We start from the raw sequence: 23,866 nt of genomic DNA, 5'->3' as shown, positions 1-23,866 counted from the left end.
GTAACAATAACCTGCAGGATACAGGAGTGAAGGTGCTCTCATGTGGACTTAGAAGTCTACACTGTAAACTGAAAGTCTCTGGTCAGTATTTGCTGGATAGATTAACTCTTTAAATAGATTAATCATTTATAATCAACATTATTCACCAGTAAAGTTATCTGACCTCCTTAGGAGTCCGTTTCCATTTGGTCAATATGTAGCATAAGACAACAAAGCTGAGCTGAGCCTGTGAACCCCTCAGTTTAACAAATAATGTAACTTCAAAATAAAAATGATTGACTAATGAGGGTGCCAATCAAACATGAAGCTTTGTGTATGTGTGCAGCCTGTCAGGCTGTCTGGTCACAGAGAAAGGCTGTGCTGATTTGACACTCAGCTCTGAAGTGCAACCCCTCCCACCTGAGAGAGCTGGACCTGAGCTTCAACCATCCAGAGACTCAGGAGGACACTGCTGTGTGATGGACTAGATGACCCACACTGGAAACTGGAAACTCTCAAGTAGAATAGATTATATGATTTCTACAGATACAGTACATTACACCAGTTGTATATGTGTGCACGTAGTCAGTGTTCATTTGTCTTTCTCTCTCATTCACAATTCTCTAACTCCTTCCACAGGATTGATCATTGTGGAAAGCGTCGCCTAAACTCATCACCCTCAGATGTAAGTCAAACTTTTCTGATTATTTACTAAATCCTCATGTAAAAAAGATCATACATTAAGAAATGCCCGAGAGCTCTGCCTGTTGTTACCATAGAACAACCAAGAAGGCTTCCTAATTGTTTGATCCTTATTCTATGGTATAAACCGTATTGTTTTAATCAGAAGAGAAGACACATTAAACACACACACAGTTAGTTCTGTTACTATTTATTTTTTTACATACTTTTGAATATTTTTCATAACAAAACGTATTTTGATCAAGCTTGGGCTGGATGGGCCAGTGAGTAAAATGGGCAGTGCCGCTCTGGCCCATTACCCACCAAGGCTGAGTGGGTAATGATAATGCATGCTTTGTAATGATTTGGACATTTGATTTGGACACTATTTGTAAGTGCAGGTAGATAGGTTGCAGATATTCAAAATTCTGCAGAATGCAATACTGTGTGTGTTCCTATTTATCACTTAGTGACACAGTCACATTATGGGGATTCACATCGTACCTGGGGACAAAAACTGGTTTCCACGATGTGAACCATTTATATAAGAGCTATGTAAAGGTACTTGACTTGAAATTAAATTTCATGGTTGGTGTGTGTGTGTGTGTGTGTGTGTGTGAAATGTAAACTGTTCTATATCTATATATATATTTATATATATATATATATATATATATATATATATATATATATATATATATATTTTAAACCAGAAACAGATGTCCACATGTATGTGTGTGTTTCTGTGTGAATTGGTCTCTTGTTTTCTGGGTCTACAGAGCTCACCGGAAGAGGTCAGAGGTTCTCAGTGTTCGTCCTGTCCAGAAGCATCAGCAGAACCTGGACTCCATTTTCATGGTATGGAAATGTAAAACTTTTCACATCATATGGTGCAAACAATGAATTAAATTGAATCCTTTGAACATGTATGTGCATTAGTGAAAATAAATTATGTGATTTCTATCTTGATCACTTTCAAGATCAATATTGTACAGATTCAAGTACAAATTCAAAGGCAAGCAAGCTGTCTGTGCCTGTTTTGGCACTCACTCAAAGCCTTCTTCAGATGTACTGTCTGGAAAGTTCCACACATTCAAACCTGTTTGATCACACCTTGGTCATAGCAGTCAGTTATTGTACTTGCACTGGCTGTGATCCAAAAGTGTGACAAGTTTTATAGCAGTTGCAAGTGTCACATGAAAAATAAGGTTGTACCTGCAATAACTATTTTGGACACAAAATCCATTTCATGTCATAAACAGCAATTTAAATTTGCTTCAATCAAGAAACAATACATAATAATGTGTGATAATCTACAAATTTAGGTCAAAAGACTCATGTTTCAGTTTTTAGATGAATCTGCTTTCATCAAAGCCTGATGGATATGATGTTCTTTGTTTTCATCATTATGAGAACATTTTTTAATGATACACTGTTATTTTCTAGCTTCTTGAAGAGAACATTGTGACTTTTATGAAGAACGAGCTAAAGAAGTTCAAAAAAGTTTTGGAAAGTTCAGAACACTTGGAGGGGCTGAATGAAGACGATGAAGTCATGGAAGATGAAGAAGAAGAGCAGAGAAGCAGCAACAGAGACACATTTGTGAAGCTCACACTGAACTTCCTGAGGAACATGAAGCAGGAGTAGCTGGCTGACTCCCTGCAAAGCAGTAAGATGCTTTTATGACTTAGATACCCCTTCTGATAATATGAACCAACATTAGCCTAAAGTATAAACAAGTTGTTCAAAATGTAAGGTTGTTAATGTGGGGTTGGATTCCTGAATAATGTTTTTATTAAGCATCATTATTTCAAATTAGGGTAATTTGTGATAAGCAGAACAAGAGCGTTGAGAAATGCATCCATTCATCAAAAGGTGTTCTCATTTCACAAATTTACTGCAAAATCCATTTACTGATGTTATCTATTACTTCCTCAGAAACTCTTGCTGCGATTTGCCAACGTAAACTAAAGTCTAAAATGAAGGACACGTTTCAGTGTTTGTTCGAGGGGATTGCCAGAGCAGGAAACCCAACACTTCTGAGTCGGAGCTACACAGAACTCTACATCAAAGAGGGAGAGAGTGGCGAGGTCAATGAACAACATGAGGTCAGACAGATAGAGGCAGCATCCCAGAAGCCGATAAGTTCAGAAACAACAATCAGAAGTGAGGATATATTTAAACCGAGACCTGGAAAAGATGAACCAGTCAGAACTCTGGTGACAAAGGGAGTGGCTGGCATTGGGAAAACAGTCTTAACGCAGAAGTACATCCTGGACTGGGCTGAAGACAAAGCCAACCACAGTATACAGTTTATCTTTCCATTCACTTTCCGAGAGCTCAATTTGCTGAAAGCAAAAAAGTACAGCTTGGTGGAACTTCTTCATCACGTCTTTACCGAAACCAAAGAAGCAGGAATCTGTAGGTTTGAGAAGTTCCAGGTTGTGTTCATCTTTGACGGTCTGGATGAGTGTCAACTTCCTCTTAACTTCCACAACAATGAGATCCTGACTGATGTTACAGAGTCAACTTCAGTCGAAGTGCTGCTGACAAACCTCATTAGAGGTAAACTGCTTCCGTCTGCTCGCCTCTGGTTAACTACACGACCTGCAGCAACCAGTCAGATCCCTCCTGAGTGTGTTGACATGGTGACAGAGGTGAGAGGCTTCAGTGACCCACAGAAGGAGGAGTACTTCAGGAAGAGATTCAGCGATGAAGAGCAGGCCGGAATAATCATCTCCCACATCGAGGCATCACGAAGCCTTCGCATCATGTGCTGCATTCCAGTCTTCTGCTGGATCACTGCAACAGTTCTGGACCATGTGATGAAAACCACTGAGAGAGCAGAGCTGCCCAAGACCCTGACTGAGATGTACATCCACTTCCTGGTGGTTCAGACCAAACAGGGGAATGTAAAGTATCACAGCAGTGCAGCGACATATCCAGTCTGGAACACAGAGACCAAGAAAACCATTCTCACTCTCGGAAAACTGTCTTTTGAGCAGCTGGAGAAAGGAAATCTGATCTTCTATGAAGCAGACCTGAAAGAGTGTGGCATTGACATAAAATCTGCCTCCGTCTACTCAGGACTACTTACAGAGATCTTCAGAGAGGAGCGTTGGCTGAACAAGGACAAGGTGTTCTGCTTTGTCCATCTGAGCGTTCAAGAGTTTCTGGCTGCACTCTATGTCTATCTGACATTCATCAACACTGGCATTGATAAACTGAGAAGAAGAGGGCAATCAAACTTGAAACACCTCTACCAGAGTGAAGTAAACAAGGCTTTAGCGAGTCCAAATGGACACCTGGACTTGTTTGTCCGTTTCCTCCTGGGCCTTTCACTGGAGACCAATCAGACTCTCCTTCAAGGCCTGAAAACGACAGGAAGTAAACAAGAGGTCAAAGAGATGCTAGTGCAGTACATCAAGAAGAAGATCAGGGAAAATCCTTCTCCAGAGAAGAGCATCAACCTCGCCTGAGATCAGGAAGTTCCTTTAGAAACAAACTCTCTCCTTCTCAGTGGTCAGAGCTTGTCTTCATCTTACTGTCATCTAAAAAATATCTAGACATGTTTGACCTAAGGAAATTCTTTGCTTCCGAGCAGGGTTTTCTGCGGCTGCTGCCAGTGGTCAAAGCATCCAAAACAGCTCTGTAGGTGTACATATGGAAACTACTCAAACTACTATTTCTTCTTCAGATTAAGCAGCTGTAACCTCTCATCTAAAAGCGCTGAAGCTCTGGCCTCAGTTCTCACCTCCAAGAACTCTCTGAGAGAGCTGGACCTGAGTAACAATGACCTGCAGGATACAGGAGTGAAGGTGCTCTCATGTGGACTTAGAAGTCTACACTGTAAACTGGAAAGTCTCTGGTCAGTATTTGTGGATAGATTAACTTTTAAATAGATTAATCATTTATAATCAACATTATTCACCAGTAAAGTTATCTGACCTCCTTAGGAGTCCGTTTTCCATTTGGTCAATATGTAGCATAAGACAATAAAGTGAGCTGAGCCTGTGAACCCCTCAGTTTAACAAATAATGTAACTTGCATCAAAATGATTGACTAATGAGGGTGTCAATCAAACATGAAGCTTTGTGTATGTGTGCAGCCTGTCAGGCTGTCTGGTCACAGAGAAAGGCTGTGCTGATTTGACACTCAGCTCTGAAGTGCAACCCCTCCCACCTGAGAGAGCTGGACCTGAGCTTCAACCATCCAGGAGACTCAGGAGTGACACTGCTGTGTGATGGACTAGATGACCCACACTGGAAACTGGAAACTCTCAAGTAGAATAGATTATATAATTTTACAGATACAGTACATTACACCAGTTGTATATGTGTGCACGTGTTAGTGTCTGTGTTCATTTGTCTTTCTCTCTCATTCACAATTCTCTAACTCTTCCACAGGATTGATCATTGTGGAAAGCGTCGTCTAAACTCATCACCCCTCAGATGTAAGTCAAACTTTTCTGATTATTTACTAAATCCTCATGTAAAAAAGATCATACATTAAGAAATAGTTGAACATTTTCGTAAATACTGTTATTTACTTTGTTTTCTAGAATTAAATGTGAAGGTCAACCACTCTTATGTCAGTACCCTAATTATAAAGCTACAGCCAGGAGAGAGCTTAGCTTAGCATGACAACTGGCTATGTCCAAAGGAAACATAATATGCCCACTGTAACAACGCCTAATGCTCACTAATAAACACATTATATCTCGCCTGTTTCATCTGTACAACGGAAGTGTAAAATTAAACTTCCAGTTTAACTGGGCGATGTGTGCCAGACTATCTCTTGGCCGGGCATAGTGACTTTCTCAAGTCTTATTTTCCTCATGAGTTTGTCATGAAACCAGCGAAGACTAACATAATATAGTCTCTCCTGTGATAGCATCAGTCATTTTCTTTTCAAATTGGGTCATGATTCACCTACTTTCAGCGCAGTTGCAATGCTGTCAGTGACCCTGTTAAGACCTGGCATTAACATGCGTCATGCGTCCTTCATTGTGGCCCAGGACATATTTGCGTACACACGGCCCAGACCTCCTCCGAATGTGGCCTAATGATAGGATCTTAATGTGTCCTCAGTGCATCTTGGGTGCATTCACACCTGTACTTAAAGCTGTCCACTTGTGATCGGATCACGGCATGCTAATTCCAGGTCTGAATGGGGCCAGTGTTAACATGGATGGTCTTGAAAATGGCTGCTGGGAAGTCCTGCAGTAGGGTGACCAGACGTCCCTGGTTTCGGTGACCTGTCCCTGGCTGGAGCTGTCCCAGGAAATGTCCCCTGTTTTCATTGTGACTGACAGACCCGAAATTGGAATGAAAGAAACAAAACATTGACCAAACGTATAGTCGTGCACCCTACACGCGCAGGCTCAAGACAGCCAGAGCAAGCGCTGCTCAGAGCTCAGAGATGTTTTAGAATGCCCATTTTATGATGCTAAATTTACTGTTTATTTACATGGAGTCTGGTGGGTTTAGTTTACGCAATTTCGCAGACTTTTTTATGTTTAAAAAAAGGATCTTATTCTTTAACAGAAAGGTCAACCTCCTTAGAAATCCTTTCCATAACATTGTCAGACACTTAGAATATTAATCTGAATCTGTCAGTGGAAAAACGAGCACTTTTATGAACGTAAACAAGCTGGACAATTGTCCTATGAACTTACATTGTAGCTTGTGACGCCGTTGCTGACTGCAGCGATCTCGTTTAATACTGGACCAATGTCAAAGGAAAATATTTCCTCAATAGTTTTAATTGTATCCGATACTCAATGAGCTGTTGCATAAACAAGCCTAGCGTGAAGCAATAAAGCAAAAGTTGTTTCAGTCAGATAAATGTAGTGCAGTAAACATTACAACATTTCCCTCTGAGGTGTAGTGGAGTACACGTATGAAGTAGCAGGAGGGGTGATTCTAGGATCAGACCTTTAGGGAGGCTCAGCCCCTAATGAGAATGTGACACGGATATAGTGCATGCAAAAGTGTTAATCTGCGCCATGAAATTACCAACTTCTTCACAACCGCACTCCTGCTCTCTCTCTGACCGATAGAGACTCAGCCAAAGGCGTGAGTCTGACACAACCACCTCAACCAGAATCACAGCTTTCCAATGATATTAGCGCTAGTTGCTGTGACAAACGGCTTGCGAGAAAATTAACATTGAACTTACATGAAATGTTATCATATTTGCATTCTGCATACATCTCTGCACACCCATTACTCTGTGAAATATCTCACAAACTCTTCACTCAACACGCAACGGTACAACAAGCGGTTCCCGGGTAATCCGGTTTTGAAAGTGCAACAAAATTTCTACATGTATTCTCATGTAAACTATTTATATCAGCACAGACATTTTTGTAAATTGCTTAGCCAGTGTATCCCACCATAATGGTTATTATATTGCCAGATTCCAGACAATCCCACTTACTTATATATATCCCACTTACAAATATGAATATATATTTCTACTGGTATGCTTCCTAGTGACATTAATGCAAAAATATGAAGAAAAAACTATTCCACCTGTGTGTGCATGGTTATAATTCTGAAGTGCAAAATAGTTCAGGCTACATCACAAATATTTCCATCCATAGATAAGAATAATCAAGTCTAACCTCTGAATTTATTTTCAAAGTGCACCAGATTGATGCATTTAAATGTTAAAATAGACAAGTGTCCCCGTTTTAAGTTCAGTTAAGAGGTATTATTAGAGGTTATTTTATTTTGCCCGTATCAATCAGTAGCAAGTGATGTTTCCGTTGAACCAACGTCATTTTCAATCATGGTGGAAGCTGCAGTACTGTAGTTGTTGCAAGGTGCAGTCAACGTAACAGTGTGTTTTTGTATCTTATTTCTTACCTCAGATTTCTGTCAGCTTTCACTGGACCCAGACACAGCACACAGAAACCTCTTAGTGTCTGAAAGCAACAGCCGAGTAATGGTGGTAAAGGAAAAGCAGCCGTATCCTGATCATCGGGAGAGATTTGACAGCTGGAAACAGCTGTTGTGTAGCGAGGGTCTGAATGTGCGCTGTTACTGGGAGGCCCAGTGCAAAGGAATGGTTCATATAGGAGTGACATACAGAGGAATCAACAGGAAAGGAGACAGTGATGTCTGCTGTATTGGATGGAACGATCAGTCCTGGAGTCTGCTTTGCACCACTAAGAGTTACACTGCTTGGCACAATAACACACCAACAGACATAGCTACACTCCCGCCCTCTGACTCCTACAGAGTAGCAGTGTATCTGGACTGGGCTGCTGGCACTGTGTCCTTTTACTGTCTCCCCTCCATCGTCTCTTCGGGCAAACAGATCCACCTCCACACCTTCCACTCCACATTCACTGAACCCCTCTACCCTGTGTTTGGGTTTGGTCGAATGAAGCGTGAGTTGGGGACTGAGTCAAGGTTTTCACCATCAGTTTATCTGTCACAGTTTGAAGAATGAATGTTGCCTCCTTTGTATAAAAGGGGTTCCCAAACTGGGGCACTTAAGACAGAACCTTAAGAAGTAGAAATAATGTAGAAATAGTGACTGTTAGAGCAAGTGACGGATAGACGTAGCTGAAGAAGACATACTGATTCATAGGGGAAGCTAGCTGTGGGAACTAATTAGGGAACTAATGCAAAAATGGCAAATAAGCTAAAGAGACCTCTCAACACAAACACTTCTCTTAAACAAAGATACAAAAGTGAATAAGAGAGATTCATTAAAAACAGAATCAGTGCAGGATGTTTGTTTTTTGTCTTTGAAAACGTAAAATATAAGCTTTACATAAATTCATTTAATAATTAACATTAAACTATTAGTCAAATACGACAGCAAGCTACAAGTTTTATGTCATATTCAATGTCTCCAGGTCAATACTGTGTAGAGACTTTATTTTTTTGTTTGAAAGCAGAGAAATGTGCCGTTTCAACGAGGTCTTCCGTGCAATAGGCCTTCCAGAATATTTTTAATCCATCCTGGAATTACAGTGTCTTTTTCTAATAAATCGAAAATTCTGAATCTATAAATCTAGATACGTAATGTTCGATATATCCGCATGCTTCAAGCTAGCATCATTCTAATTGTTTAGCATGAAAGCTAACAGCTTAGCCTTTCTAAAGTGGTCTTCTATTTGATCCTAGGCCTTCCTATTTAAACTGGCTTTTGTCTCATGTTTGTAATTTTGTTTGTTTTTAAGTTTTATTTCTTTTTGCTCCTTCATTTTACTGTTATTGGGTCTTATTTTTTTTTCAACATTTTCTTTCTTTTGAAGTACTTTGTGACTTTGTCTGTAAAAGGTGCTATATTAAATAAAGCTATTATTATTATTTCAGAAGCTTTGTAATCGGGTCTAGAGCTTTACTGTCTTTTCAGAGGGTTTTACAATAATTCCAGAATCATGAATCCACAACAGAACTGTTATTTATTCATCTTTTTGCATGAAAAGGTATAATTTTACAAGGGGGTAAACGTCTGTCAACAACCCATAGCTCCTATGGCGCCATTTTGATGCTAACAAGCACTCACCCGCTGTTAGCATTCCATTGACTGCCATTCATTTTGATGTCACTTTGACAGTGAATAACTTTACATCTGAAGTGTTTAAAGACTTTATTTGTCCGTTGTTTATTTCTAAAGAAACACGACAATGTATAAAATGCTCCATTACCTTGTATCTCATGTTATGGCTCCGTAGTAGACGTTTTTGTAAAAATAGGCTAACGATTGTGTCATAACCACGCGACTTACTGTTGCATAGTAGAGGAATTACAGTATAGTACAGGAGAAACTTGCAGGCAGTTTCGACTTACATTAACTGTTTAAGTTTAATTACTAATGTTAACTAGCATTTTAGTTAGCAATAATTAGCCTGTGCCTATGTTATCTCCTTACATATACCTACGCTCTCCGTCTCTGCAAGATTGGGAATGATTGAGATTTCTCTTGGCACAGCTACCAGAAGACTTACAACTTTCAGACAGGTTGCTCACATCACATTTACGTCGTCTCTCCAAGATTGAGAATGATTGAGATTTGTCTTGGCACAGCTACCAGAAGACTTACAACTTTCAGACAGGTTGCTCACATCACATTTACGTCGTCTCTCCAAGATTGAGAATGATTGAGATTTGTCTTGGCACAGCTACCAGAAGACTTACAACTTTCAGACAGGTTGCTCACGTCACATTTACGTCGTCTCTCTCAGTTGGAGGCTGCGCAGTAACGCTCAGCCATCACCGGAAAAGTGCTTCTAATATCCTTCACTGGTCTCCGTCCAGAGAAACAGGATCTGTTGGTCCATTCTATATACTATCTATGTAATTTTACTGTTAGCCATATTGACTCCTAGAATGCAGTTGTGCGAGTGTGTCGACCAATCACAGGCTGTCTTCCAGAATCTTCTTTTGTCTTTGGTGTTTTACACAGCCAGCATCTGCGATGTCCTCAAAAAGTAAAAGTATTCATTTGTGGAGTAAAATATTCATTGTCAGTGTTTTCCTATTATATCTGATGTTTCTGGATTGCTATTGTTGCTGAATTAATGTGTAAGTTGCTGTCCTGTGAGAACCTAAAAAACAGCCCTGTTTTCAGTTTTGTGATGATGCATTTTCCAGTTAATCCAAGAGGCTTTTTAAAGACATTTAGCTTAAGAAGAGAATTTTCTCAACACATAAAGAAACACTTCCTTCCTCTTAGTTTATCACAAACATTCAAAATCATCACATCTAGAGATAAATGGTTTTCATTGGTCAAGAAGGGGATGAAAAACTGTCATCTGAAAAGTAACTAAAGCTGTCAGACAAATGTAGTGGAGAAAAAAATGCAATATGTAGGCTACCTCTGAAGTGAAGTGGAATACATGTATAAAGTTGCAGGAAATTCAAAAAACTCACATAGTACCTTGAATTTGTACTGAGTAAATGTATTTAGTTACATTCCACCACTGCCCAGTAGCCTATATAAAGTAGTCTACTCAAAATGAGCTCCTTCATAACCAGCTTTTAAGGTGATGTTGCCTAAACATAGCCTAATCAATATGTATCAATAATTAGAATACACGTTCTTAGATGCATTACTCTGAAATGGGCCATTCTGCAAAATGAGCACTTTTAGTTTTAGTACCCTACTGCAGCACACACACGCACACACGCACACACACACACACACACACACACACACACACACACACACACACACACACACACACACACACACACACACACACACACACACACACACACACACACGAATGACCGGTCAGATGATGGTCACATGGTTCAGTCAGCTGATGCTAACGCTAACAACCGGGACTCTGACTGTTCTCCACCAGCTGCAGAGAGAGTCGGATCTGACGGTCAGACAGGATGCCTTTCTCCGAGCTATATTTTAACGTGGACAACGGCTACCTGGAGGGGCTAGTCAGAGGATTTAAAGCTGGTATACTGTCCCAGGCGGATTATTTAAACCTTGTTCAGTGTGAGACCCTGGAAGGTGAGTTAAACCAGATGCTAGCTAACGGCTAATAGCTAGCCGCACAGGGCTAATTCAAGCTAACGCAAGCTGTCAGACTCAAAGCTAGTTAGCTCGGTTTAACTATAATGTTGCTTTTTATCATACTATCCGACACTCCATGTTGTATTATTGGCACTTAGTGGTAGTCGTCAAGCTTTACAAAGGCAATTTACACGGATTAACTGTGAAATCGTATTTGATATTTGTTATTTTAAGCTTGCTATACTCTAAATCCTAGCTAGCTAACATAATGCTAACCCAAGCTAAGCAAATATAGCTGTCTATTGATCAATGATGGGCTTTCTTAGAGGAAGTGAAATTACAGTAGGAAGAGATTTTACACTGTTACTTTAGACACTATAGCGTTGACAAAATGGCAGGTGTCATGGCTCTAATGACACTCCCGCAGTTTATTATGGTCATTAACGATTAAACTGATTCCGACCGTTTTTCTGTCACACATCAACATAACTGAGAGGAAATGTTCACTGATGTTGTTAAACGTTACTTCACAATCCTGCACTGGTGGAAGAATCGAAGTAAAAGTAGCCATACTATCTATATATGTTAAAACAAAATACAAGTCCTGCTTCCTCCCTTAGTCAAAGCACAAAAATAATCAAAATATACCAAAAGTTAAAGCACTCGTTATGCACAATTGCCCATTTCACAATCAAATATTCGTGGATCATAATTATTGATGTATTAATGTGTTTATTACTGCAGCTTTTAAAGGTGGAGTATATTTTAATTACTTTACATACTCCTTATGTCCTGCAAAAATACTGCAGTATGCTTTAAAGACTGGTCAGCAGCTATAAAGTGTACAGAATTTGCTAAAACATGCAAACATAGTGGTATGGTTCTAACAGTAATGTTCTGAGATGGATGTTGAGCAGGGGAATTTCAGGATTCATTACTGGTCTTGCAGCTTGATTTTTTTTCTTTTTTTTCACACTTATTACCACCAATCACAACAAGGCTTTCTAATCCGCCCGTGTCTCCCCTGCAGATCTGAAGCTCCACCTGCAGAGTACAGACTATGGCAGCTTCCTGGCAAACGAGGCGTCTCCTCTCACTGTGTCCGTTATCGATGACAAGCTGAAGGAGAAGATGGTGGTGGAGTTTCGCCACATGAGGAACCAGTCGTACGAGCCGCTGGCCAGCTTCATGGACTTCATCACGTAAGTAGAAAGCTGTCGTGTTGAAATAACTCCTAACTTCTTGAACTATAACCAGGGTGCGATTTTTTGAAAAAAAGCGGCGAGTTGTTTTGATCATGCACAACAAAACATTGAATCCAAGAAGAAGAATTGAATCCCCCTTCCAATACCATAGATATAGTGCCACAGGGCCAGGCATGCCAAAACACCTATTTATGAACTTTAATATGCAATGGAAAATAATTTCAAATAGCACAACGTGGTGTCACTTTCAAACCGGTGAGCGGAGTTCACTTTGCAGCGAAAACAAAATACTTTTACCCAGGAAACGCGCGTTCATTCCTCTGGAGTTTTTTAACCACAATATTTTTCCTAAAATTTACTAGTCGTTTTGGTGCCTAAACTTAACTGTCATCGCCGCATGACGCATCACTTTTTCTGGCTAAACTCCACTACCACGGCCCCTGAAAAGACCGTCATCTGGTGGTGCCTGCAGCCGGCTCACAGTCACCTATTGGCGGCTAAACAACAACTGCTGCTGGTAGCCGGCGTCCTGGAGCTCTGTAGCGGTTAAATACAACCAGCAGCTGCCGCTCGGATTTTATCGTTCTGTGGCACTGTAGACTGTTCTCGTTACAGCGCTTTACTGAGTTTAAAATACTTCTATTTTAGGTATATAATGGTAAATTGGTGAAGTAGCATTGATCACTTTGAGGGGGGGCATACATTTAGTCCCCACCGGGTATAGAAATAATTCAGCAGAGCTATGTAGACTAGAAAGGGGGAAATTCCACGCATCCCCCCTCCGGCAAATCACACCCTGACCATAGCATTGTAAAAGTCATCTCATGTAGCTTTAAAGTTGCAGTAAATTTACTTTTCACAGTATGTTCTCTTGCATAGCATCATATTCTTATTCAATATGGTTATCATGCATTCTGTGAAGTAGTTTTCGCCTTGCTGAGAGAAATTGGTGGATAAAACAACTTTTGATTTTTAATGTTGATAAAATGACTCTTGTGAAAGTGTCTTATAGGTGCCCATTAACTACAAGTCACACACACTTCACATAACTGAGGACCATTTTCCAAAGCATACCATATGTTTTCCAGCTTATTTATTAACCAACAAGACAGCCACTGGTTTAGGTTTGTTTCAGTACACATGACAACCAGGGGGCTGTTTCACAAAAGCAGAATTTATAAATCCAGTGTAACTGAAGGCTTGATCTAGTCTAATCTGTGCATCCTGGCTTGGTGTGTTTCGCGACGGCCAAGCCAGGCTGAGGAGGAGCGACTAGGAAGGAAGTTTGATGAAGTGAAACCCATTATTTGTAAGAAACACTGCAGCTGTGATGAAACGGCGAGAGAAAACGTTTCAAACAATCGCAGACCGACTGAATGTGTAAGTAGCCTAAAAAAAGACATTATGTGACCACGACTCTGAACTGTAATAATTCTAACATTCAAGGAGTTTGGCTATTAATGATTTGCACACATTAACAGTTGTATATTTTGGATTAAAAGTGAGCAGAATGGTTTCAGTTAAGAGAAGTGGTTCATATATATATATATATATATATATATATATATATATATATATATATATATATATATATATATATATATATATATCAATCATTCAGTCCGTTCACTATTGTCTGCCACACAATTTCTAGCTGTTTTATTATAGTGAGTTTGCTTCTTCCCAAATATTCTTTGCTTCCTTGTATATGTGGACATAGAAAAGAAAGACGCTGAAAAATTGGACTCCAAAATCTAGAAACTATGAAGATAATTAAGTGATAAACTCAATGCACACTGTAAACATGACCGTAGCAGGGTATTCATCTGTTATTTCCCCCGAGCAAAACATAAGGTCAAAAACCATTGAGGTGAACTAAGACTATAATTAAGGAGGATTGTACAATTGGGATATGTTTTATAATTGTACAGTCCTCTCAAATTATAGTCCCAGTTTACTGGAGAGAACACAAATTGTGTGCTAAGAATTGCAAATAAAAAGCACATGAGTAAAATACATGATCCTTTATTGTTAAACCTTGTGTTGTCTTCCCGTCGACCGTGCAACTTTTAGTTTTTCTGGGTCAAAATTTAAAGTTTTGGTCCCGATGGTTTTGTCACTTTTTTCGACATTATTTAGTCACATTTTCCCGACGGTTTTGAAGCTTTTTTCGAAATTTTTTTTTATGTCACTTTTTCCGATGTTTCTGTCTGTACTTTTCTTCGCTTTTTTATGGGACATTTTGGCATTTTTGAAACTTTTTCTGACATTTGTGTCACTTTTTTTTCAACGTTCTTTTATAAAAAGAATTTCAAATGCTATAAAATTGAATAAAACACCCAAATTCAATGAAAGTAGTGAACTGATCGTTTATTTAACCTGAGAAGAGCGTTGTAGGGAACTATCCACATTATTTATTTTGACAACTTGGTTGAAAGAAACCCAAATTTCTGATATAGAAAATTTTTCAAAAAAGGGTCAAATTTGACCCGAGGACAACAGAAGGGTTAAAGAATAGAAAAATAAATAAATCATCTAAAAAGATCTATTGGTCTCTGACCAGTCAGCCACTGTTAATACCATTATAGAAACACACATGTAGTAACGACTATCACGTCAATCATTTTTATAATAATGGTCACAATGTTAAAATAATAACAATGTTAATAATAGTATTTAACTGAACAGCAACATTAGGGCTGCACGATATGAGGAAAATATGCGACATCGTTGTTGAATATCGCGATAATGATATTACTTGCGATAACTAAACAGATATTAAAGTGTACTCAGTTCTGCATTTCTGCTGCTTTCAGTATTCTTCTAAAATACAAGAAATTGCTTGTTGATTTTGAAACAAACGAAAGGAAATCATTTCTAACATTTTATTGAACAAAGTGAACATTGAATTAAACATAAAAGGCAGCACTAAAAAAAGAACGACGGTAACATTTTAAAAAGCAGTTTTCTACTGCTATGTTCTTTCAACTAAACACAAAAAAATCTCTGAGTGTCTATCGCGATATGTCGCAGCCTTTCGCGATAAGTATATTGCGCCAGTTGATATCACAATGATGATAAAAAAAGATATATTGTGCAGTTCTAAGCAATATGTACATGTGTTACATTACATGTTAATGCAGGCTGATAACAATAGGGTAAAACCACTGCTGAGTGAACAGAAAAGGCTCCAGGATTAATAAATCCTGGCTGTTAGCCTGGTCAGGAGCAGGCTAGCTGTACAGAATAAATCTCCATGGTAACTTAGGTGCTTCTGCTTTCGTGAAACCGAGTCAAGGCTTAAATCATCCAGGATGAAGGGGAAATCCCAGTTTAACCCGCTATCTATCTTGGAGAAACTTGTTTGAGGTTGCTATACCATAACAGTGAATATTCACCTTTCTTTTCTCTGTCAAAGTAACGTTATCTTGTGGTAGTACAGCTGTATGCAGGGGCTGTTGGATGGAAACTCATTGGTGCGTTCAAGTATGCGTTGACATCTGAGAACTGATGGTCATTTGCTGTAATACAAAACCATTGATGACTTATGTTGTTGGAAAAAAAAAAAACAGTCTTGGCCCTACGAAGATCTGAGTAGGATTGAAACGTCTTTTGTGCCATGAAGCAAGTGTGCAGGCGTTATCTTTTTTTCTTTTTTGGAAAAAAAACAAACTCGGAAGACAAAAGCTTAGATAAATGCCATTCAAATCATTTGTTTCTTGTATTGCAATTTATTTAGCTGTCCAGCAGTCATTTAGTGTCCTTAAATGAACCAACAGCAGGGACAATTTTGAAAGTAGGGCTATGCAATTAATCAAATTTTTATCGCGATTTTGATTTGAGCTCAAAAGAAAAACAATTATTTTGCACTTTACGTTTTGCAAGTAAACTCCTCGTCTTAAGTTAAAACAGGAAAGTATTATAAGGAAATGTACAGTTCAAGGTGTATTTGTTTCTTAATGCAACGTCTTTCCAAAGGTAAATGAGAAATTGTAAAAATAGTCGTTATTTTAATATTGACCAAAAATAATTGTGATTTTCGATTTTGCCATAATCGAACAGCCCTATTTGAAAGTTGTTCTTGGCCATGAATGCATTACGATGCGACTGAGATAAAGGGGACTAAATGTTCCTAGAGTTCCTGTTTCACTGGGTTGTTTTTATTCTGTACTATAATTGACTCAGACCATGGAAGCCTTGAAATGAATGTAACACGTTATGGTATGCTTTCATAACAGTTAGCAGGTATTGGAAAATATACCTTATAGCAGAGATCTTCAACAGGGGGTCCGCGACCCCTAAGGGGTCCTCAGAGGTGCTGCAGAGGGGCCTCCAAATTATTGTTAGATAGTTCAAAATGATACAGTATATGTCTGAAAATATACTGTACATTACCATGAATCCAACATAATATTTTTTAAAGAAATCTTTTTTGGAATTTACACAACATTGATGATAGGCTTACTAGCCTCTAGGTAGATAGCCATAACGTAGCACACAGTTAAGCTTAATGAGTCACTGTGCCACATGTCAACATTAAAACCTGATTTATACATGTGAATATTTTAACAATTATTATTTTAATAGCTTAGTATTCTGTGCACCATAAATAAGGTACAGTATAAAGGCTTTAGGCCGCCCTACACACTATTGTAGGCCCAGTTTAATTTGCAACTCAATTTCATATATGGTTAAAGATGGAGGGAGGGGTCCCTGCTCAATCTCTTTATCAGCTGAGGGGTCCTTTGCTTAAAAACGTTGAAGACGCTAGCCTTATACTATGTACTATTAATGTGCTAAAAATTGCTATACAACATATATGATGATTTTTAACAGAAAAAAAGCCAAAAGTCTGCTCACAGTGATCCTGCTACAACCTCTCTCCACCCACCTTGTGTCTGCAGGTACAGCTATATGATTGATAACGTCATCCTGCTGATCACCGGCACCCTCCACCAGCGGGCCATCTCTGAGCTGGTGCCAAAGTGTCACCCGCTGGGCAGCTTCGAGCAGATGGAGGCGGTCAACATCGCTCAGACCCCCGCCGAGCTCTACAACGCCATCCTGGTGGACACGCCCCTGGGTGCGTACCTCCCTGTCTTTTCATAGTCATAGTTAATATGTAATAATAAGCTATTGCACTGTTCAATCCCTGCACTGTTCACTTTTGCACTACCACCATTGCACACACTCTACCATAGCACCTTATCATGGTCATTGCACCACATGTTCAGTCCATACCAGACCTTTGGAATCACTTCATAAATTGTTAACTCTTTAAATGTATGTGAGTGATTTTATGTATGTGAGATATACGTGTGTTTGTTGTGTTATGGTTGTCTAAGCTACTGGATGCCTAAAATTTCCCTCGGGATGAATAAAGTATCTATCTCTATCTATCTAAGATAATCGGCAAAGAGGGTGTGACAACTTAATCGTAATGTCTCTTGCAGAACAGCAGATGGCGCCAAAGCTTACAAAACATCCAAGATTTCCTTTCTGTCGGTTCGATGTAAATTCTTTCTCGTTTCTTTTCAGCTGCTTTCTTCCAGGACTGCATATCTGAACAGGATTTGGATGAGATGAACATTGAAATAATTCGTAACACACTTTACAAGGTAAAGCATATTGTAGTTATGATCGTAGAAATTATAAACATACTAATGTGAGAGTTTACAGACTAAAAGGTAGTATGAACTGAAACAACAGCAATTGGTTAGTAAAATTAAAACAAAAGATGTAAAATAAGAAGATATCAACAACAACTCAAGGATTGTGGATACTTTGTTGAATATTTTAGCAGTTTGGGGCAGTGGTGGCCTAAAGGTTAGAGAAACGAGCTTGTGTCTGGAAGTCGTTGGTTCTATTCCCCAGACTGGCTGCTCAGTAGCCGATCAGACTGCGGTTGTACTGAATGTGAGTGTCATCAGGGCGTTCCTGAAAAAGAGAACATCACTCTCAGTGAAAGTCTTAAAGGAACACAGCGACTTATTGGGACTTTAGCTTATTGACCGTATCCCCCAGAGTTAGATAAGTCCATACATACCCTTCTCATCTCCGTGCGTGTTGTAACTGCCTGACACTCCCACCGCTAGCCTAGCTTAGCCCAAATCACAACATGTAAATCGGAAAATGTTGGCGTTATTTTGTCACTTATTGGGAGCAGTAGGCTAGTTGGAACCGGTTACCTCCAGGATCTGTGCTAAGCTAGGCTAGCGGTGGGTGCGTCAGACAGAGTTACGACACGCACGGAGATGAGAAGGGTATGTAAGGACTTGTCTAACTCTGGGGGATACAGGGAATAAGATAAAGTCCCAATAAGTCGCCGTGTTCCTTTTTAATGTGAAAAAAGTGATGTAAAAGACAATATACATTAAGATTAGTTTTGTTCTAAATTGATACAATGATGATGATTTTTCTTAAACTAATAACATTTTAAATAACTGGAATGATTTTGTTTATGTATTTGTTTATTTATTGGTTACCTCAATTTACATTTTGACCCAACTGCCCTCTTAGGCTTACCTGGAAGCTTTCTATAAGTTCTGCTCCACCCTCGGAGGAACCACGGCTGACACCATGTGTCCTATTCTGGAGGTGGGTCTCTGCTCTGTTTTACAGGGAGAAAACAAACGCGAACACACACATACACACACTCAATCGGACTTAGTCAGGACTTATGTCTGAATTAAAATCTGAAACGCCAGCAGGAAGTTCTGCTATGGAGCAGATATGGACCTTCACTGATGTCTCCACTGGTTCTCTGCTTAAGAAAAGGGATCAAGTTTGTCACCTACGGGCCACTGGTGTTTTCATTTTGTAGCCAACAAAAATGCCATGTGTCAACAAAGTTGTATAGGGTATTGCATTAACTATATGGATTTATTATATTATTAAACTGACCTGGGTGAAAGTATCAGCTCAGTCTGTCACTTGTTGCTCCGCTGACCTTCCCGTCTCTGCTGCAGTTCGAGGCAGACAGGAGAGCCTTCATCATCACCATCAACTCGTTCGGCACGGAGCTGTCCAAGGAGGACCGCGCCAAGCTCTTCCCCCACTGCGGCAAGCTTTACCCAGAAGGCCTTGCTCAGCTGGCCCGGGCAGATGACTACGAGCAGGTCAAGGCCATCGCTGATTTCTATCCTGTAAGTCCAAAAGCCTTTGGTCTGCTGAGGTCCCCTCAGCTTTGAAATATAAAATTTAACAATTGACAACTTGTCGTTGTTTTTTTTATACCAATCCCTCTGGTTTTTGTATACAAAGTTAAGGCAGCCAGTGTGTCTGTAGAGATTGTTAAAAGATTGTTGATTCTTCTGTTGGTGTCTGTTGCTGTTAATCACTATCACTGTCAATATGTCTGAACTTTGCCTCTTGTCCTCAGGAGTACAAGCTGCTGTTCGAGGGTGCCGGCAGCAACCCAGGCGACAAAACACTGGAGGACCGTTTCTTTGAGCATGAGGTGACACACCGATGAGCAGACATACAGTACACTGACTTCCAAGTGGAGAAGCACCTCTCTCTCTTATGCCTCATAACCACACATATACAGCTGCACTCGGTCACGATTGCATCATAGTTTCAATGTCCACTGGAAACTTTTCAAAAGCAATGTGGTAGATGTGGTAACAGATGCTTTGTGGCTGTCCTTGAATATGACAGCCTTGTGTTGCTCCTAACCTTCTCTGTCATCACTCACACTTTAAATGTCCCTAGACTGGAGCTTAAGTTTATTATAAGGATGTCCATTAGCTGACGTCTAGATGACCAGCTAATCTTCCTGGGGTCCAAAACAACATTCAATCAGACAATATTAAAACATTTCATGACATATAAAGGAAAAGAAAAGAAACATAAACTCTAACAAGTATAAAACAAAATAACAAGGAAACAACCAAAGACATCTAAAAAAAAAAATTTAAAAAAGAAAAGAAATACATTACACTATATTACACAACATGACACATGGGTTTATAAAACCTCAAGATAAAAAAAATTAGGTGAAGGTGAGATTTAAGTTTCTTTTTAAAGCTTTACTTTCCTTTGATAAAACATATGTTACTTGGGAGATTATTCCATGAAAAAATAGCTCTGTGAATGAATTTCTTCAGACCTATTTTGTCATTTCTGTACTGCAATGTCATATTGGCAGACATGATTTATATCTGCAAAAAGCTAATATAAGCCCATATTAGGAGGTTGCTTGCCATTTTTTTGTTTGGTGATGTCTGTACACTCATCCGTCTCTGTCTTTTCCTGTCCTTCTTTCCCTCTCCCCCTTCCTCCTTGCAGGTGAAGCTGAACAAGCTGGCCTTCCTCAACCAGTTCCACTTCAGTGTCTTCTACGCCTACGTCAAGCTGAAGGAGCAGGAGTGCAGGAACATCGTGTGGATCGCCGAGTGCATCGCACAGCGGCACCGCGCCAAGATCGACAACTACATTCCTATCTTTTGAGCCCCCTCTTTCCCCCCCCCCCCTATCCTCATGTCATTCAGTCTTATGTCTCGAGCAGTGTCTCCAGTCCCACCTCGGTGTTAAAGATTCTGATGGTTTGATGCTAAATTTTCTACATTCTTCACTCGCAGGTGTTGTAATAGAAGGTCCAGCCCGGCTCATTATTGCTTACAGCGTAAAACACACGTTCAACTTAAATGCAGAGTTTTTAAGCTGTAAAAGAACGACACGAGCCCGGTGGCTGGTGCTTGTTTTAATCAGCTGGAGGCAACTCATTTGACTTTCAAACACTCAGCTCTGATTGTGCAAATTTTCACTGCTCAGTATGTTGTTTTTTGCAGCATGCAAAGCCGACGTGTCCACCTGACACATCGACTGACAAAACACACCAGAAGAATAATTTGCAATTTACTCAGTCCAGGAATTAACCCTCCAGCCAACCAGAACTGAAACGCCTCGGTTTTACTTTCCCTCGAACTCCCAGCTCATCAAACAGCAACCATCTTGTTGAGGTCGCGGTAATCATCAGGCGCATTAAATGCTTAAAGGTGCAGCGTTTGGATTACGTTTTGGATTTATCGCCAAAAACAGTAAAAAAAAAAAAAGAAAAGTCAACGTTGCAAATCTGATATTAACACGACCGCAGAACTCCAGCCAGTCATGGAAACATTCCTCTGCTCAGCGTCAGGTCCACCATGTTCTATATAACCTGTATTTATTTCTGTTTTAGTGCTAGGTTTTGTTGGCATGTCTGGTCATTTTCTGTGTTTTCTTCCCCCAAAAAAACTAACGAGTGAAGTGTGTGAGCCCCCACCTGATTTGCTGTCTTAACTAGATCGTTGTTAGGTATTTAAAACACCGCAGCTGAAAAGGAGCTTCCAGTCTTCGCCGTCCCCGTTCCTCTGTGAACTCTTTGAGTCTCTGTAAATGAGCGTACTAGAATGAGGTGAAATCTTGTGAGTATATGACAGACTTAATGTTCAAACTATACGAATATATATAGATATTTAAAGATAACTATATGATTTTTTTTTTTTTTTTTCATGCTGTAAAAAAAATGATTTATTTCTGTTTTGATGTTTCTTACTTGTGAAATGTGTACTGTAAATGTGACAAAAAATAAAGACTACACTGCACTAACACAGATCTGGAGACATTTTAAAGACCTATCAAATGGCTTTGAAATAATATCACTAGTTTGATGTGTTAGTGACAGATGTAGGAAATGGAGACAGGGTTCAGCAGTATATATAGAAATTATATATATATATATTTATTTGTGTACAATATGCACATGGACACCTGTATATGACTGAAGAGTAAGGTTTTATAATTGCCAGTTGTTAAAATACAGTCAGGTTTTTGCTTTGCTATGTTAAAGACGAGCAGTACGCTGCGGATGGTCAAATGTCTAACAAACAAACAAACAAACAAACATCACTCCAGGGCCCTATTTCAGGTAGAAGGTTTAACAAACTCTGAGTCTAACCCTGATGTCTGAGTTGACTTACCCTGAGATGGGAAACTCTGAGTTTTCGGTTTCAGAACAGCTGATATGAGTTGGTTCAATCAACTCAGAGTAGGTTCACCACCACAATCAATTTAATCATAAGGATAGCCTAATATTACTGGTGAAATGGTATTGAACCTATAATCTGTTTCATTTCTGCGGACGAAAAAGTACTACGCCTACTAATCCCATTCTGAGGCTGCAGCACCATCATTAACAGCATTATAATTCATAATCTTTTATTTCAAAGCTTTTACATCATTCTCCTGCAATCCTCCTTTTAAAAACGTTTAAAACCAGTTTCAGAGCGAGTCACACTCTTCTGACGGCGCTTTGCTACAGCGGCTTTACTGAAATGCTCCGCATCACCAATGTTGTAAAGACAAATGCCGTTTGCAAAAAAACGTAATGCGACACAACTAATCTGCTGGGATGTAAGAGCATAGATGGGTGACGTTAGTGATATGAGGACGGATAAGGTTATGTAGGCTACATAACTGATCGACTGGGAAGAAAAACGACACCGCTCAAATAGGAAGTTATCTAAAAATTAAAATGGGGTTTCAATATCATCTCCCGACATATAACACCCTGCGAAGTAAAGCAGCTTCTTCATCAACGGGATCGTCGACAAAAGGAAATGCCATGTTTTGAGAAATAAAACGTTTTATAGTCTGCCTAACATGGTTAATAAACCAACATATTTTTTTTTTATTCATGCCGATAACAAACTGCGCTAAAATGCGCCTGATGCAGACTGAATGAATGAAGGAAATGAAAGAGCGCTGTGTCAGAGGGAGGAGACTGAGAGAAACTCGAGGTTTCTTGATGAAAAGCTGCTCCCGACCAGGTTAGGTTCAGACTCAGTTACCATAGTAACTGACTCTCAGGTTAAGTCGCCTCTCTTTCTGAAACAGAAAACCCAGAGTTACCCTCATCTCAGGGTTAACAAACTCAGAGTTTTCACTAAACCTGCTTTCTGAAATAGGGCCCAGCTGTCTTATAGGGTTTCAAGAACGTGCTCAGAATGACAATGACAATTTTTTTTTTTAACATGTTCAAAACAAACTAAACAGAACTAATGTTTAAAATGTACATCTTAGTTTAGCATGTTAGTATGCTCACATTTTAAAATTGCTCTAAACACAAGGCAATTTGGTCTTAAAGTATTGGACAAATTGAAATTTTGACCCGGCGTTTTATGAAAGTCAAAGGATCACCAAAGTGATGTGCCGTTCAAAACATGCCTGTTTGGAATACGTTGATAGCTTGGCCTGTGGTTGTTAAAATTTGAATGCAGGACTTGTGTCGTATAAATAGTTTTTCTAGTAGTAGTTACTGTAATGGCTTTACTTCAGAAAAGTTTTGAGTATGTCTTCTCCCAGTTAGAGAAAGGGTAAAAAGTAAAGCAAGCCAGTGTTTGCCAGGGCCCCATTCCAAAAAGGCGTATTAGTTACTTTTTGACATAACTACCAGGGTTATAAAGTAGAGCATGGATAGAATTAGCGGAGGGATTTTGCCGGCCGTAACATCATTGGTGTTA

At 39.5% G+C, this 23,866-nt stretch overlaps 1 protein-coding gene and 1 pseudogene across 2 annotated transcripts; both read left to right on the top strand.

Annotated features, from left to right (window-relative positions):
* The first annotated feature begins 1,388 nt into the window (after positions 1–1,388).
* On the top strand, positions 1,389–8,998 carry LOC144520486 (protein NLRC3-like; annotated as a pseudogene). Its single transcript, XR_013502231.1, has 7 exons — positions 1,389–1,518; positions 2,107–2,329; positions 2,599–4,311; positions 4,358–4,528; positions 4,769–4,943; positions 5,067–5,113; positions 7,538–8,998. The product of XR_013502231.1 is annotated as a protein NLRC3-like (transcript).
* A 1,942-nt stretch (positions 8,999–10,940) lies between these two features.
* Positions 10,941–21,955, top strand: LOC144520509 (V-type proton ATPase subunit d 1). Its single transcript, XM_078254264.1, has 8 exons — positions 10,941–11,154; positions 12,188–12,359; positions 17,267–17,445; positions 17,901–17,980; positions 18,882–18,959; positions 19,331–19,507; positions 19,744–19,821; positions 20,652–21,955. The coding sequence occupies exons 1-8, from the start codon at positions 11,028–11,030 to the stop codon at positions 20,811–20,813; spliced, it is 1,053 nt and encodes a 350-aa protein (XP_078110390.1). The 5' UTR covers positions 10,941–11,027; the 3' UTR covers positions 20,814–21,955.
* The last annotated feature ends 1,911 nt before the right edge of the window (positions 21,956–23,866 follow it).

The sequence above is a fragment of the Sander vitreus genome, chromosome 1 (assembly GCF_031162955.1).
Source record: "Sander vitreus isolate 19-12246 chromosome 1, sanVit1, whole genome shotgun sequence".
NCBI lineage: Eukaryota > Metazoa > Chordata > Actinopteri > Perciformes > Percidae > Sander > Sander vitreus.
The sequence above is the reverse complement of the archived record's forward strand: the minus strand, read 5'-3'. Positions and strand labels throughout refer to the sequence as shown.